At 35.7% G+C, this 19,176-nt stretch overlaps 1 protein-coding gene across 1 annotated transcript in view; it reads right to left on the minus strand.

Annotated features, from left to right (window-relative positions):
• The window catches only part of LOC123314318 (telomerase-binding protein EST1A), a 74,802-nt gene that overhangs the window by 42,395 nt on the left and 13,231 nt on the right, over positions 1–19,176 (minus strand). Inside the window, exon 15 of the mRNA XM_044899509.1 lies at positions 18,928–19,073. Within this exon, the coding sequence (XP_044755444.1) occupies positions 18,928–19,073 (146 nt within the window). The remainder of the gene's footprint in view (positions 1–18,927; positions 19,074–19,176) is intronic.

The following is a 19,176-nucleotide window of genomic DNA, read 5'->3' on the forward strand; positions in this document are numbered from 1 at the left end:
CAGCTCGAAACATTTGGCGAAAAATAAGGGTCTCCTTCAAAACTGCATCATACAAACCTCCTTAACAACCAATTATTTTGAACGATAACTAAACATGAAACTACTAACGAAACTTGTTTCATCCATAAATAATTTGTGAAGTATAGACTGAGGGAGGGATGCGTCGTGACTCATCACTCTGCTATTTTCTCACCTTTTTTATGCATATCCGAGAATTCTGTTTGTCCTGAGGCAAAATCGCTAAACGGGTGTGAGATTTTTTCTTGCCTGTTGACAATGTAAAAATCCCGACAAGTACTCCCTGTAACACACTCGGGACCGGTTCAGACTAAAGCTGCGGCCTGTGAGAAGGATTCAGATGAACCCCTCGAATTTTCAGTCGTAACGGAAAGAATTCAGTTCTCGCAGATTCAAAGTAAAGCAAAGCACATTCAGTTGAAAGTCTGTCACAAAAATTTGGAGCGGATTGAAAAAATATGCGAAAAATAATTAGGGATATTCGAAAAACACGATAACACAGATACGTTGTGTTGAATATGTTGAAATATCATTTAAAAGCAAGAGAACAAGTAATCAGCAGGAAAAAAGAAGCTCAACATATAAAAAAAAGATTCATTTTTGATTGTGCAATGTGTTATCTCCTATAAGTTTTCATATTCACTTTCTTTTCCTGAATTTGTTTTTTTTTTTTGGTGATATATGAACATTTTCGAAATAAATAACCCGTAATCTGTAATGTTGCCTGAGAATTTCGTTTCTGAAGTCAGAATTAGGATACTCAAATTGGCTCAAACAAAAATTAAGCTCCTTATAAACGGTTTCCCAAGGTGGGTGGCCTATTGGACGTTCACGGAAAACGAATCATATATTTTGAAAATTTGGGTTTACGCTTCTGATCTATCTCACTAAAATATTTTTAAAATTGCGACGTTGCCGCTTTCACGAAAAAATACTACAAACTTCGTTATTTCAAAGGGGACACCCTATTTATTATCACTTTTTTCGCTTCTCTATTCCCATCTGAGTATTTTGATATAATACTCCCCTATCCCTGTTCCTGATACTTCAGGAAATATTAACGGTTTTCCACAAAATAATGCCAAAAACATGGATGCAATGAAATGGGCACAGAAAACATAAATGATGGGGATTTTTTTAAATCAAGAAATAACACCAAGGAATTTTTCCAAAATGGGAATTTCGTAGAAAGGAACATGCTAATGATAACATTGGATTTGGCTTCGAAGAAATTTCCATTAAGGATGGATTTTATCGCTGTAGTGATATAACTCTTTCGATCATGTATCAAGTTAGATTTGGTGCAGTTGCTCGAAAACAGGAATCTACTAAAAAAGGAAAATCTCTCTTTTTGCTCGTTGTATAATATAATAATAAATTCGCACCTTGTGGAGTAATGGGTATTAAACACTTCTGCCTAGCTCTGTTTTCAAGTACCTATACTTTGCTTTGTTTGGGGCAACAATTCCTTGAAAAAGAGGTTTTCAAAACGAGTGTCAGTATATGAACAAATGTAATAAATGTATTATTTCTCTTCAATCCTTAAAGTTTTCAAAGCAGCATTGTTTGCCCTAAGGATGAAGATCTTTCCGTCCATTAGATTATGGAAAAGTTTTCGAGTTGCTGTATCTTGTAATCTTCTTCTAATTCAGCTTGCCTCTGTAGAAATCTCTGTCTGATTCTGGGAATTCGAGCTTTGAACGTACCACATAGCAAACAATGAAAACGAAAGAGGTTTGAAGCCTTATTAAGAAATCTCTAAACTTTACATGCCGACTGAAAATTTCCGGACATCAAACAGTCCATCTCTATAGCGCAAATGGCATTTTTCACGGTCAATTTAAAATGAAACTGCCGCGCCGCCATTCGTGTGTGGTCTTTAATGAAATGAACTCGGAACTTGCACTCACAGGCCAAGTCGCGTAAAACGTATTCGTCAATGAAAAACAATACGAAACTTATTACGCAACAACACTTGCGGGAGCTTTTTCGACTGCACCGAAGTACAGTTATATCTTATTTCCAATCTTCCTGGTGTGTGTGTCATAGAACAACCGTTTAAACAGCCCGACGGTGGAATATATTTGGCGTAAAAACATGCACACCTATAATGACACCCGTAAAATCTCGAATAGCTCCCCCATTATCGGATTCTCAGTTCATTGTGATGCTTCCTCATTGGTCTGGCGAAATACAACCACATACGTTTTAGTCGCTCCCATTGGAATTGTTGAAGATTGTTGAAGCTTTACAAGCTTATTCACACCTGAGAAAGAGTAATGTATTTCCAGGATACCCAGTATTTCCATGCGCAGTGGTGGTTACATATTTGACGTTAGAAGATTTGAAGTGAGAGCCATTGTGGCTATCATAATGACCAATTTATATATTTACTCATTACAGATCATGGCAGATCAAGACAGATCATGGCAGATCAAACCAGATCATGACACTTATGACATATCAGGTGACATATGAGAGTTTGTAAACATTAAGGCCCGTTCGCACCAATATCCCTTGAAACGAGTACTTAACTAAGTGTCGTTTAAAGTTAATTGTATTCCCAGTTGCACGACTGTGGCTTAACAGAATCTTAAGTAAGGGGCCCTTAAGTTTTTATATCTAGTGATATTTCTGTTTTTTATTTTGGTGCAACTTCATCCTAGTCCAATAAAGCTATTTCATTGGTTGGCCGGTTGCGGATGATCGTTGTCATTTCATTAACCTAACTTGGTTGTCCTGTCAGCATAGACAACCAGGTTGTCTCTGCCTGTCAGTCAGTTTCAAGTAAATTATTATTTTATTATCAAAAACAACTTTTAGTTGTTGAATTAGTATTATTATTGATAATGATAAGGATTGTCAAATAAAGGGTACCTTAACATAAGTTTATATAAGTACAACACTTTCTTTGCAAGGTCTTGTGTGAATTTGTTTTATTAATGTTGAAGAGGAACTTGAAGAAAATGTCCCTATTGTCCTTGTTAGTACGAATACGATGAATGATTGCCAAGCAAGTGGTGGTAATCTACAAAGGACATTCAAATTCTCAACAGAAGAAAAGAGTTTGTTGCTAACTATAGTATGATTTGTAACACAAAATTGAAAATTGAAGGACTGATGGCATAACAATAAAAGCAAAAGAAAAGGCTTGATATTCAGTAATGAATTCATTCAATTTTCAAAATCCATCAAAAATGGGAAGTTCTGCAGCTAGTTCAACTAATTATTCTAGGTTAGAATCCCGCCCTCAAATATTTAAGTGGTCATTAGAGGAGCGCTTAAATTTAAGGTTAGCTTTAGCCATTTAAATATCACTCAACAGTTGGTGCAACGTAATTTAAGTTAAGAGTTCATTTTAAGGGATACTTAACAGTAAGTATGTTTAGTGCAAACGGGTCTAAGTATTTCACGATATACAAGGGTGCTGAATAGTCAAAATGGTGATAGTTTGATTACTAAGATTCGAATAGGGCATCCAATTTTTAGTCTGTGTATTGTTCTGATTTGTTCTTAATACAACTATTCTGAAGAGAATTCATATAGTGAACATGTGAGTCAACATATCATGAGAAGTTTGTAATTTTTGGTGTGTCTATTGTATGTTTTAAAAACTATGACGCAACAATCTGACACTTTTCTATCATCCTCGTAATTCATTCCGACATGTTCCTTCCAATATAAATGGTGAGCACGACGACCTTTTTGGGCCAAACAATAGGGTTCAGTCGACCTCCGATTCGAAGATCAGATGCAACATCCAACGTGAGAAATATCGAAAGAGATTCCGAAGATTGTCCGTAATGAACGACCGTTGGAAAAATGTGGATGTCGATGCACAATAATTTCAACCGAATTTATAGATAATTTATTCTGCCTTGGATAATTCATACACGAAATACAAAACGATCATCTGAGAATATTTGATTTAGTCTATCTTTACCTGCTTGGAATTATCTTTCAATGTGGTACGAGTATTTTTCTTTTTTTTTCTTTTAAATCTTTTTAAATGTCAGCAGTATATTTCTTTTATTGAAAAACGCTAACCCCATAGCTTTTCCAGGAAACCAATTTGGAAAAGGCATATTTCTATCGAAGTTTACAGATACAGGGTTGGACTCTTTAGGGGATTCTTAAAAAAAAAGTTTAAATAAACGTCATTCGTTCTACATAAATATGTTAACTTTTGAACCATAGCGCTTTAGGGCTAGATTTTAAGGCTAATTTCTTCTGCAACTTCAACTTTTACTTATATGCGAATATGGAGTTTTACATCCAAAAACCTACAAATTTCAAATAAACTTCTAGAGTTGCGGATTAGGGTAACCGGGGTTAGTTTTAATTAATGGCCAGTATAAACCAACCCTTAGAGTTTTAGAAAAAAGATCCATCCATTCAATAAATCGTTCAAGTTTTTTCATAAATTTATTATTTTGAGTCCTATTTGATGGAGTTTTTTTGAATATCGGTTATAAGAAATCTATCACAAGTTTTGAATTTCAAGGAGCACGTCTACTGGGTGTACTCTGATTTTTAAACCACCTATGGAGTGTTCCAGTTGATCCACAGGCGGTTTTAAAGTTAGAGTAAAAAAAACAGATTTAGTTTCACCCAGTATAAAATGACGTACGCCAGTTTTTTCGAAATTTAAAACATATGATAGATTTCATATAAACTAACCTACATTAAAAAAAAGTTAATCAAATCGGACTTAAAATAACAAATTTATCAAATAACAAATATCATCATTTTATTGAGTGGATCGATTATTTTGCAAGTGATTGTAAATATCCTTATCAGTCCCAAGCAAGGAAAATAATGGGTAATTGAAAAATATTTCTTAATAGAAAATGATCCCTGATGTTTAGAGACCTTCTGCCAAATTTTTTACTGAATTTCAACACCCTTTTGCTCAAAAGTAAAGAGTTAGGACAATGATTTATTTAAACCAATCACCCAAGTAGCCACGTGCTTAAGGATTTGATCTTATTTTGTTCACTGAAGAGGGACGAGTAAAGAACGACATTGAAATCCACTGGGATTTCCAAGACTACTGAGAAGATATTCTGTTAACCGTAACTAAGAGCTGGCAGAGATTTCAGTAAAAAATTCAATTGTTTACTTTCCTAGGAAAATCCTGTACGATAGATGACGTCATTATTGGAAATAATGAACCAATATCTGTCCAACCGACGCCAACTGCCAACTGCTGGAGGTCAGAGATGCATTTTATATAAAGTACAATCTGACAAAAATGGCTTCGATCAACTCATTGTGAGAGAAAACTAAACGAACCTAGGAAATGGATCACGCCTTCATAGTAAGGCAGGTAAATAATAAACAAATTAATTCAGATGCATAACATCCGCAGATAATTAAATCAACGAATGTTACGATCTAAATCGAACTAACGAACTACCATCGCCTACGTATCACCAGAAATTTCATTTCGTCGACAAATAGTAGATGCTGCCCATGGTTTCGGTCTTATTTGACCTCGTCAGAGCAACAAAACTCATTCGTCAACGAAATGCTATGAATTGCCGTCAGATGTCGGTACGATGTATTTATACATCATACCCGCTACTGACATGGAATAAAAGGAGCCGGCATTTCGTTGACGAATGAGTTTTGTGAAATGAAATTTCAGGTGATACTTAGAGCGATGGTAGTTTGTTAGTTCGATTTAGATCGTAACATTCGTTGATTTAATTAACTGCGGATGTAATGCATCTGAATTAATTTGTTTACTAAACGAACCACGTTCGGAAAATATAGATGTTAGACCCATCAAACGCCGAAATTCGATGGGTTTATTTTTTTTATTTTGATTCACCAATGTAGAATAGTGCACGTTGAAATAATTCGAAAACTCTTGGGTATTTTAAAATGAAATTTTCGTTCTCGTCTCCAAAAGTCCATTAAAAACCACAATCCGCTTTATCGCATCTTCAAGAGACCAATAAATAAGGATCGCGTTTTGTAACACACTGGCCAGAGTACGTGCGACGGTCTGTTTGAGTTGCAATCGTCGGAGAGAGCATCAAAAAAAAAAAAAAGAACCGGCAGGACGCGAACGCTTTTCCCTGGGCAGAGCCGATGGCGGAGTCATTGTACTGGCGTAAACGAATTTTATTGTTAAAATTCGAAGTACTTCAGTTTTTTCAGCTCGTAACCCGTTAATCGATGGATCTGTGCAGGACAGTTGCGTAAATTTCCACGGTTAATCTGTTCCTGGGAATTTCGATTACGTTTGTCCGTAGGTGCAACCATTGATGCTTGGAATTTGTTTGTGCGGCAATGATTATTATCGACGAGCGCATCGGAATGAAGCAATTACGTTATCTTCCACCAAATCTGAAGGTGTTTTCCGTAGAATGTTGAAATGAAAGTTTGAAAATTGATGTACGGATTACGGATTCTTTGAACGATTTGAATTTTCACATCGGTATCACATATTAACAGATTTTTCGAGATGCTGGTCAAACTACCTAACCTGCTACTGCGACTAGAACGCGTTCTTTTGTTGTCCACACACAGGCTTTAAGATAGTTCGTCCTTTGATTCCAAGCTCAATAACACCAGATTGAGTAGGTTGGATATTTTCTGAGATCCTCCAAGTCTGGAAATATCATGATTCGAAACGATTGACAACGTATTAAGAAAAAATGATTTGTTAATTTTTTCAATATTATCTTTTGGAATCGGAAATTATAGATACCTCATAATTCGGCAGTTTACACTCAACGAATGTCTATGCTTCTTCTGGGAACGTTCCACCGAAGAAGAGTAGATGGTGACCAGGATTTCGGCCTCGCTTGACCTGGTCAGAGCAACACAACTCCTTCTCCGATGGAAAACGATAACGATAATTCATCATGATCGAAATTTAGTTTCCATCTGTGGTCACAGACAAAGCAGTTCGAAATATCTGTCTTCCCTTATTAGAAATTTTTCCTTGATAACTCTGAATATTTGCTTTTTGAATATAGATTTAAATTTAAATTGATCTTCTCACTCAGTACATTCTCGGTTCTAACAACCAATGGGGTTATAATACTACATAATGGTAGAATATAAAAAAGTAGAGATTTTTTCAGAAAAAAAAGCCCTAGCAGAAATATTAAAAAAAAGTGACCTCCTGTTTTCACCGTATCCTCAGTCTCTCTATGTCACTTTTTTTGACCGTATTTCATGCATAGATAGAAAGGGAAGGCACTTTTCTACACTCGATTTGATTTACACTAGTATAGAGGAAGAGTAGTTTATCTACACATAGTCAAAAGGAGATGTGGATAAACTACACCTCCTCTACACTGGTGTAAATTCAATCAGCAAATACTAAAATTGAGTGTAGAAAAGTTCTACACTTTTTATGCAAACGAAAGGACCTCATGTGTCTCTGTGTCTATGGAAAAAAAGCTTTGTTAATTTTTTCAATATTAGCTTTTGGAATTTTTAATACCATAATTTGGCAGTTTACACTGCCTATGCTTGCAATGTCTATGCTTCTTCTGGGAACGTTCCACCGAAGAAGAGTAGATGCTCACCATGATTTCGGCCTCATTTGACCTCGTCAGAGCAACACAACTCCTTCCCCGATGGAAAACTATAACGATAATTTATCATTATCGAATTTAAGTTTCCATCTGTGGTTTCCGGTCTTAGTCAGAGACTAAGCAGTTCGAAATAAATGTTTTCCCTTAAAACAAATTTTTCCTGGATAACTCTGAAAGCTTGCTTTTTAAATATAGGGTTTATTTAGGTAACCCCGCCTTTTTTCCATAGAATCGATCAAAATTCGATCAAAAATGTAATTTGAAAATCTAGACTAGAGTTAGGATGAATTCGATTTGAACAAATTGATGATCTTCTCACTAGCAGAAATATTAAAAAAGAGTGACCTCCCGTTTTCACCATATTCCATAAGAATCCAAATATCTCATCAACCTTTGACTTTTTACCAAGGTATGTCATATTTTACAAATTGCTTTTGAATCGCAGTTATCGAAAGCTGCAAAGATATACTAAGTGTACTTCTCAACTGAAAAAACCTTAGGTAAGTGCTGACTATTCTAAAATACAAGAAACTGTAAGTATAACGTCGAAAAGAAATAACCCTTGAGCACAAGATTGCGACTACATCTTCGAGTACAATTTACTTAAGTACTGCCCAGTTCTGATTGAAATTCCATTTTCATAACAAGATTCGAAATCTCACCTCGGACATTGATGTCTGAATGAACTTAATTGACTTGAACATAAACAGAATGAATAAAAGCTTCGGTCAAACGTTAATGCAGTTAACTAGTTTGTGGTGAATATTAGAATTATCTTCAGAAGACATGAAATCAATGTTTACGACGCTCCTGATGTATGATGCACTTCTCATTTATCACCATCTCTCCTTCCTCCGATAAAATACTAAATACTGTAATCGAACACGTACAGAACCCGATCAATCGGAATTGCATTCTTGAATATTGATGAGAGTGATAGCGAGATAAATCATCCGATGTCACAATATCCCCGAAATCAGTACCTGCTGCATAAATTGCAATAAATTTGATTAATTACACGGATAATCGAACGTTGAATTCGAATTACGGTATTTTCAGCCTGACGACAATGTAGGCAGGCACTCAGAGAACGTCCATCTATAAATCAGAACGCCTTTGGTGTATGTGTTACGGCTAAAGATAGGTGTGAGCATAAACTTAAGATTAGCCGGCTAAACTTAGGTTTATATTCGAGGATCGGCTAAAGTTCGATAAAATATTCATCTTCGTCAGGGCATTTCATCTTTAGCCGGCTAATGTGCACATTACCCAAAACGAAACGGCTAAAACTGTATTCGATGGACATGCGGAGAGTTCATGTCTCAAGAGTGGTCGGATGGGAGAGGATGAACGCACACGGCCACTTTTTTGTTTAAATTTTTAGAATTGAAATATGTAAAAGAGCATCGAATGTATTGGGGTTGTATTACATAACGCCCATGGGTTTTCAATTCAACATTTAACGAGTTATTTTTATCTGTTTAGGAGATTAATGCTCTTCAAACTTAGCCTGATTTGTGAAAAACCATAATATGAACCCTCAAGAAAATGAGATATTGGACATAAAAATTTTTTTCCGTAAACAAAAGTATATTTTCCCTATCATTCAAAAATTGGGTTTATGGAAAAATCACGAAATAGGAACTATAGTTTCTAACGTTGCAATTTCTTTCCAACCAATTCTTTCGCAAAAAAAAAACAAAAAAAAACTATGAACATGAACATAGTTGAAAACACTTTCTCTAGCTGATTTTGTTAAAAATTTCTTCCCGAGTCATTGAATATACGGGTTCCAAAATATGGCCTGTCGCCACCCTTGATGAATCATCCCGGGGGATACAAGTGCATTAATCGTAAAGCTTATCAGCCAAATCAAAGATTATACAGTTAACTCTATAATCTTTGAACCAAATAGTCCGGTTAATTACAAACAAGATTGGGTACTTCTACTTATATTTTTCTAGAAAATCTTTGGTATTTTGATAAAGAAGTTCGCGGCATCATTCTTGTGTTCATTATCTCCTTCTGCTCATTCAATTCCCCTCAAATTATGAATAATAACAAGATGAAAAATAATAATTAACATTACAGTTTTCCCTCACACTCAAAATAGCATGTCTCGAATTTTGTCATCAAGCGTTTAGATTTTTAGATTCGTCAATGAGAATTCATTGAGACACAGTTGAAACAAATATATGTTCATTCTCCAATTTCTCAACTGCTTAACAGAATGCTTTTCTGCTATTAAAATATGTGAAATTCATACAAAAAATGCATTGCATTAATAGTTTGATTATACTCGTATTACTATTTCTTTACATTCTTTTAATTGCCGAAAATTTACGCCCCTCAAGCCTTCTACATTTTTAGCCGATAGGATGTGGTAACACTTAAGTTTAGCCGGTTAAAGATAGAAGAAACTAACATTAGCAAATACCCGAAGCTAAACCTAAGTTTAGCCGGCTAATCTTAAGTTTATGTTCACACCTATCTTTAGCCGTAACATATGCAACGAAATCCATTAAACTGTTATTGTTCGGATCCCCCTGAGGGACAATCACGAAAAATTAGACCAGACTAGTATACCGTTTTTATGTTGAAGTGTACTCTATACAAGATTTCGTACTCAAATTCAAAATACTGATAATGTGGAAAAAATATTTGGAGCATTTAACCGGTATTGCACGTTATTGACATGATCTGTTATTTGTTATATTCTATCATTCGTCATTGGTCAATCCCTTGCACTTCTCGTTGGTTTCACATTCGTCTTATCGATGACTGACAGCCAAGCGCTATGTTCAACAGGCGTCCCTTCTCTTCTTTTGATTATTTTAGTATGTTTGTATCTATCATTTGTTGTCAGAAGGGAAACTCCAACAGTAGTTATAAGAAATTCCACTACAACGTAGTGAAACCAGTTGAAACAATGAACCAAAGGGCCGTTCAGTGATGTATAGCCCTGTCACCGGCACTATAATCTACAATAGTTTTTTCTACTCCACAAGCTCTTCATGCAATAGGTACTTCCTGATCTTCGGTTATTAGAAATAATAACCCAGTCGAAGAACCACTGCGAGCAAAGGTACGTTTATACTTCTCTGATAATAATTCTAGCATCTGCATTTCCGATTTAAGTACCTCGTTCTCTGTTTCCGCATTGAACAGACTGACTGCTACTATTCCTTTTTCCCCAAGGTTCAATTATGGAACGTTTTCACTTCGGCCGGCTATAAAACCCAGCCAGTTTCGCTTCTCTGACAATGATTATTCGCCATGTTAGTTCCTAATGGCATCTTTAAAGGCTGAAGAGCAAACAGCGAACAGGCCGAACCGTTTCGACCTCATCGAGAAGCTAAATGCTATTCGATAGATAGATGTTCAGTCTCTATAGGAAAATTAAAGAGCTTCTATAATGAACTGGAGGCGAGGAGAATTGCTGGTTAGTCGTCTGGAGAGCGGTTGGAAGCAAATGAAAATTCTTAGCAAAAAGAAAATGTTCGATTTTATTGATATGAGCAGCGAAGATAAACAATAAGGATATTATTAATTGCAGACATTCCACTGAGTCACATACAATACCTACATATTCGAAGTTCAACCTTCTTTATGATATGTGGTAGCTTTGTTTTATTTCTCAAACTACCACAAATAAATCGACAAACTTTGAACCACAAACTTGCAGATAGAATAGAAAATTTTTTGTCATTGAAATGTCTCTGGAGCAGAATACATAAAATTATAATTCACGTGAAAAGCAATAAGGTAGATTTTCCAAAAAAGATTTACCAGCTTTTTCAATTTCATGTCGAATTAACACTGCGCAAAAAAATTAACGCACATTCTGAAAATCTCTGATTTTAATGAAAGTTAACTCTACATTGAATACATTGAACTTATCTTTTATGTTCTCTCGGGAAGGTTTTGAACGAAACAAGACACATTAAATGGAAGAAAAATTCAGGATTTCACCGAATCTTATGTGAAAGAAGAGAAATGAACAATTTTCAAAATACTGAAATGCTGATAAGTGATTTAATACTTGGTATTTCCACCCCTTGCGTTGATTACAGCTTGGCAACGACGGTTCATACTCAAAATGAGTGATCTTAAAATGTTCTGATTTAATCCTTCTCCGAGTTGGATTCCTAAGTCATTAAGAGTAGCTGGATGATTTTCTGAACTTCTCAGCCTTCTATTGAGGTTGTCCCAAACTTGCTCAATCGGATTGAGATCTGGACTTCTTGCTGGCCATTCCATTCGAGAGACTTCAACCTCTTCAAGGTACTCCTGAACGATGTGCGCACGATGGCATTATCGTCCATAAAAATGAAATTTTCACCAATGTATGGGGCAAATGGCACTACATACTCTTCAAAAATGTTCCTTATATACTTATCAGCATTCATAGCTCCATTATCAACGACCACTAGGTCTGTGCGAGCAGTCAAAGATATTCCACCCCATACCATAACCGATCCTCCCCCGAAACCAGTAGTATTCAGGAAATTGCACTGAGCATATCTTTCATGTGGACGTCTGTATACAAGGGAACGTCGATCACAATGGTAGAGGCAGAATCTAGACTCATCTGTGAAGAGAACTCTTTCCCAATCGGCCTCTTCCCAATGGATTATATGCTCTCTCGCAAAATCCAAACGCGCTATTCGATGGGCTGGGGTAAGAGCTGCAACCACCCATATTTGCTCTGTGTTCATCTCCAACCATTTATCGTTGTTCATTTCATTTCGTACCCTTTCATTTCATATCACCTTTGAAGGTTTATATATTCTTCTTCTTTGCCAGGTTAAAGAACATATCAACAAAACAAATCTTTATGTTTTATGATTAATTCTGTATATATTTTAAACAGAGTTTTATTCAGCCAAAGTACCCGATCTTTCGAATTTCACAGTTATTCTTTATTTTTGAATATCAATTCGCGCCTGTTAAGAGAAAAATCTGAAGAATACTTTTATTTTCTGGAATGGTCAAATATTCAATAGTTAGCGTTCAACTCACTTTTAAGAGTTGATTTTATCTATTATTTTAATGGTCATAATGAAGAAAATGGAAGATTTGGTCACATCAATGAAAAACTATATTCCCAAAATCATTCCATTCGATAAAATCGTTTCTGAGTTATGAAAATTACATTTATTTATGGATTTTCAACAGCGTGTATCTTTCCAAACGAGCCGTATAGAAAACAATGTTAAATGGAAAAAGTGTTTCTTTCGACCTCAGGAATCTTTCCTTAATATATATGTACAAGGCAAAGCCTCATCCTGTATAGGTAGGTGAATTTCATCATCGTGCCCTGTATAAATCGATCAGGTTTCAATGATACCCAAACGAGTACACCAATAGCTGCAGGTGATGGATAATATGGTATAACAAATTTCGTTATTTATTGGAACAATAGTTGTCCTAAATGAGCAATTATTTTCCGAGGCTATCAACAAACAATCGATTGGTTCCGGTAAATTATAACGGCACCAGAGAATACGTGATCTTAAACGATGTAGGTACACACACATATAGAGATGCATGCCCAAAAATGGACTAGTTGAACTTATGTAGTTTGATTTTATGAGATAACACGAATGGGAAGAAAAACATGCCTCGTTCAAAATTGAATAACGGCAATTTTAGTAGTAATTAGGACTATCGTTTTTCGTTGGTGAGAACCAAATTATTATGAAATTATGTAGCCCGGAACTACTGGCAGATGAATTTAGAATGGAAAGCAATAAGCACAAAATAATACCTATGAGTCCATTTCGTTTGTTGTTGAAATCAAATTCAACATGTGCAATGCTCGAAATAAAATGGTCATGAAATTGATGCATTGTTCGGTTGTTAAAACGTACTCATGGATCTTTAAGATATCTGGAAATCAGTAAAAGTCAAGCTAATAACTCAAAGCATGTGCAAATCTCTTTATTCCATGAAGTAAGCGTATCCACATACTCCGGCACTCATCAAAATATTTAGAATGTTTCGAGCAAAAATCAACAAGTATATGCTACGGTAGCAGCCACCTTATTAAAAAGCTACTTCCATTCCCAACAATCACCATCCATGCGTTAATACATAATTCTCAGGGATTACAACCTCCGCGGTACGAAGTGAGCCCGAGGTGTATTATTAGGAAACGGTAAAATATTTCAAAAGGCATATTTCGCTCCGAACCACTCCGCAAATTCGCGGAAACGCTTCCAAGCAACGACCGCATTTTTCTCGAAATTCGATTCGGGTGCTTCGCCCGATGCAAGAAAGAAGTAAACACACATTCTTGGTTGCGATATAAACACCCGATTCCAGGAATTGGGACCACGGGGAAGACCGAGATTCCGCGACCTCAACAACCATAAAACAAGATTAATCACGCCGGATTTTTCCACCAACAGAAGCTGTTTACAATGGTTGATTACTTGGACCGTTTCTTCGTATTGGATATGGCTGGTCATTAGGAACAAATTCGGGCAATTGAGGTAGGTGATTCGTACTTTGTTCGAGACCACTTAAGATTCGTCTCAAGTCTTAGGCAATGCGTCGAATGCATGCAGTGGCTGCAGAATGTGACTGCTGCTCCTGTCGCCTCCACTGCTCATACGAAACTATCAAGCAAAAGTCACATTCTGTAGCACTGAAGCACTACAGCAGTGCTACATAATGTGACTGTTGTTTGGGAGTTGCGTATGAGCAGTTACATTCTACAGCCACTGCACTACCGAAACCATACCTTTACCCGTAGTAAAATCAGAGCTTTTCACAGTTCCGTACTTGAAATTTAATGAAATCGCATTGAACTTGAAGGGATTTTAACTCCGACATCTTTAATATTTCAAATAGGAGATTTTCAGTACTTCAGTGGGATGATTTATTCTAATGAATTAAATCTTCTGCCTCACCTTCGGAAGCATCCTGGAAACGTTCTTCACGAATATACTATAATATTAGTAGGTATTACCATCACATATTTGATGAAGACCGGAAACGTTCCAGATATACAGGGCGAGTCTTTGACTCGTACAAATATTTCAACAGTAGATCCTTGAGGTCAAAAGAAACACTTTTCTCCTTTACCATTTTTTTCCGATTCGGCCCTGATAGAAAGATATAGCCTTTTTTAGTTTTCCTAATGAGCTGTGCCACCCCTGGAAAAAATTACCTTCAGGATAACTAGGTAAATCTGTGACACTACACATCTGTGGATCTTTTAAATAGAGTTGTATTAAGCCAAAGTAACCAATTTTTCCAGTTTCACAGATACTTTTTTATTTTTAAACATCAAATTACTCGAAAACGGCGCATTATACGAGAAAATATGAAATTTACAAAAACATGGAATACGTGAGTGATATCTTGTGTTCGAAAAAGTTTCCAGATAAATGAAAAACTATATTCCGAAATTTATTTCAGTCGATAAAACCGTGTGTAAAATAGAACTAAAAAAAACATTTTTTTATGGTTATTTAACCTGTATCTTTTAAACCGAACCGATTCAGGAAAAATAGTAATATAGAAAATAAGTGTTTCTTTTGACCTCAAGAATCTACTGTTGAAATATTTGTACGAGTCAAAGACTCACCCTGTATTGCAGACGAAAATGACCAAATTAACTAAATTCCATAATAGTTTCAGAGACACCACAAAGACACATATACAAGAAAAAAGTTCTCCTTACACGAAAACACGAAAAAAGGGTTTCAGTCACTTTAGAAGTCAGTGTAGAATAATTTCTCATGACAGAACTCTTTCTTCTCATGTATGGAAATTACTCTGTATTTGAAGTAATTGTAAATTGTCTAAATATAGAATTAAAAAATTTCAAGTTCCCTGTTTTTCTTTTTTTTTCTCCGAATTGAATTTACCAATTTCGAATCAGTTTTAATTTTGATAAGGAATTTTGATTGATTTTAAGTTATAGCAGTTGAATGGAAAAATTAATTAATCCTGGAGCAATTCGACAATTAATTGTTCATGTTATTTTTCCATAACTTCCTATTTATGAAAAAATATATTATTATAATGGTGATTCTGAGTACCACAGCCATATCTTGTGGCTTTTCAAAACGTTTATATTTTGGAGAACAGAATTAAAAATTGCATCATCTCGATTGAAGAATGCACCAGGAATAACTCCATTATGTATGCATCGTATAAGAATCACAGATTAGCCCGTTATCTAAATGACTACGAATTTTTCTCTCCACATAAGAATTATTCTGGTCCGGCCACCTACCACATGCCGTTTGGTCTAAATAGAAAAATTTTATCAATGCGGAAACAGAACAAACCTCTTCGAACTTCAAAATTCGTGAGAGCAAATGGTAATGTGGTAATTAACGCAGTTAAGACGGGAAAGATAAACTTGCATTAGGTTCAATTAATTAGTGGTCACGGTCTTGAGTTTTCCTACTAGCAATCGTATGAGCAGGCTTTGATGTTGCCACACGATACTCGACAATGATTATTATAAGAAAAAAGAATAATTAGCATAACTACAATGAGATTATCGACAAAATTTTGTGAACAAACTCTTCCTGAAAAGTCTATAAACTTATTGTTCATAATACGAAGTTTACAGAATATTTGCACCAAATTTTGCATCAGAGCATACATTTGTGCCCTTAAATAATTCAGTTTAGGTAGAGGAGGATGAGCTGAAATTTTGATGCAATATGATAATGTTCTTGGTCAGTCATTATGGTAGTTGTAGGTTTTCTTTTAGTTTATAGCTTCAAGCAGAAACTATACAAAATTCATATGAATAAGTAGTTATAATGAGGTAAGGCTTGGGCCACTCTTCAAAACGAATTAAAAAGCTGAGCACTGATCTTTTGCCCCAAACTTCTGAAATTATGGATGTCTGTACTCTTCTTCCTGATCCATTTACCTCATTGTGAAGGAAAACATGCCCCAACATAGGCAAAATGGGATATTTTGTTGTAGAATTTTTGCTACAGTTTGAAACTTCAGATTATATTGTAAAAATTTCAGATTATAACAATTACCGTCTTCAGATATATCAACCAGCAGGTACCGAACTTCAACCGAGAGATAACCAGCGAAACTGGCATTAAATTAATAAAAAAAAGGAATGCTTGATCGACTATGAAAAATACAAAGTTCCATTCACAGCACCAATAAACAAATTTGCTAATATGTAGATGATAAAAGTGAAACAACCGAACAAATAGTACTCGGTCTACCGTAAAATCCGCACATATTATAGAGCCTGAGAGCGAAACAATGAACCGTTGTTCTGTATAAAACTCAGTAAAACGCGGAATAAATTCGTACTTTCGTTTCATTATTATGTAAATACGACTGTTTTTCCGCCATCAGACAAGATATATTCTCTTAGCAACACGCGAAACTCTAGAACGCATACCGTTAATCTATTCAGCACCGCATTTTCCTACCAATAATCATGGAAATTAGATGGTGAACGAAGAAAAACCATCTGCTAAACACGGTGAATTAACGCATGATAAACAGAAGAAAATAAAACGGCGAGCTTGTGTTTATGGGAGGTATAAGTGGCGGTACGTCGAACGTATGCCTGAGAACTCTGTTATCAGAACGTAGGAAGATGGATACTTTTGTTGCTTCGCTCACAATTGGCAATACCTACGTTGTGAAGAAGGCTATGAAATGGGAGGCAATTATAGGAGGACTCAAATTCCTACCGTTAGCGCTTGCTTCGGAGGTACGTATACCAAAATTCAAAAGAAAACAAAATGTGACTTATACAATGGGGGCAGAATGAAAGGCAACTGAACCTGGCGAAGGAGTACAACAACAAAAATAGATGGAACTCAGTGTTCTTCAGTGTCAGGTTCAATCCACTTTACCAGGATTATGAGTAGTCCATAGACCATAGATCAATAAAGACAATAAAATATGCTAAAACTACATTTTGTACCTCTGATTACATAAGGCGCAGCATTCGATACACATCTCACCAATACTAAAAATCGACGTTCGATGTGCATGAGCTGATTAAAGACACAACAGAAAATATCCATAAAATTTAGTTTCTGAAGGGTCTTGTCTGTACACAACAATAGACTGCATGGACCTGATCTTTGGATACACCAAGTTGATTATTCGTCTACAATTACAATGAATTACCTCAAATACCCAACAGCAAGTAAACTGTGACAAGTACACAAGCTAAATATTATATGAGGAACAAAATCTGATTCAATATGATCTTCAAACCTAAAATCTTCTTGTATTCAAAACACTTGGGGTTATTTTTTTCCCTCTATTTTAAATATGCAGAATTATTTGAAATATAAAGACAAAAAAGTATGAGTTAAGTTGATTTCGAAAAAAAATTGGAATGATTGCGTGAATGTTTCACTATTCATTCAATCTGTATCAGCATGATTTAGGACAAAAATCACAAACTGGACGGTTATTCTTTCTTTTCGTGTGGTTCAGGCCTAAGAACAATGCAAATAAACCAGCAACCAACAAATCTTGTAGTGCAGTCCCAGCTTTAACCTAGTCAACGCATTGCGTAGATATAACAGAGAACCATGAAAAATCATTGAAATTGATAGCTAACGTGGGTAATAAATTAACCGGCGTCAACCTAGACACCATAATTATACTGAGATTATTGAGTTGATTTCAATTTCAGTTTACGGAAGGGATCTAATAATTTCAACTAATGGCCGTTACGTCATTTCTAGCTAGATGCTACGGAAAAAAAGATTAATGGAGATGTTGAAAGATTTTTTCTCTGTTCATTAAATAATGGTGCTCTTCTAGGGGGATGTTTCACTACAATTCAAAAGAAGTATACACATCCACTACAGAAGTGAAACTACTACATCTCTATTCATGAATCAGAAAACGTGTCAAGATGATTACATATTATTGTTATGAGTTTCAATTAACTGAACTACCACTATTGCAAGTTTCACTATCCCTACTTTCTAGGTACTCAACATCTCAATAGATGTTGTTCACTATTGCGAACAAGATAATAAGACAAGAGTCTTATTATTGATACCTTCTTTATAACATGTATCAGTCGACATCAAAATCTGGACGTTAAGACTTCTGAATTTGGCGCGTGGGCTGTAGTTCCATATTGGTCTCAGATTTGACCCGAAAATACATATTTGAATTTTTCGGTTTCGGTGAAGCTCAGTTTTCCTATTGGTCAGGTAATTATTATTTCTCTGTACAGTTCACAACCGTTGCGAACCACTCTACGAACCAGCCTATTGATTTTTCGGTGTACGTCTCAACGAAAACTCAAAAACCAGCTTCGGTCGCACCTCAGTTCATACTAAATTTCAAAAAATTTCATAAAACTTACCTTTCAGTTGGTTGCTCTCAATGGCGAACATATTCAAGGCCAACAGCTGCAGTAGTCTATTGGAAGGCAACGGCAAAGGCGAGTGCTGCAGAAGGGCCCTGAACTCCTTCAACATCTGCATGGCGGCTTCTTGAAAACTGTCCATTCTGTAAAGAAAAAACGAGCTTCACACAATTGCACACATAGTTTTCAAGGTTATCTCCGAGATATATCTACAAAATACGATTTTGTGCTACATGAGATGATTGA

Source organism: Coccinella septempunctata, chromosome 5, assembly GCF_907165205.1.
Source record: "Coccinella septempunctata chromosome 5, icCocSept1.1, whole genome shotgun sequence".
Taxonomy (NCBI): Eukaryota; Metazoa; Arthropoda; class Insecta; order Coleoptera; family Coccinellidae; genus Coccinella; species Coccinella septempunctata.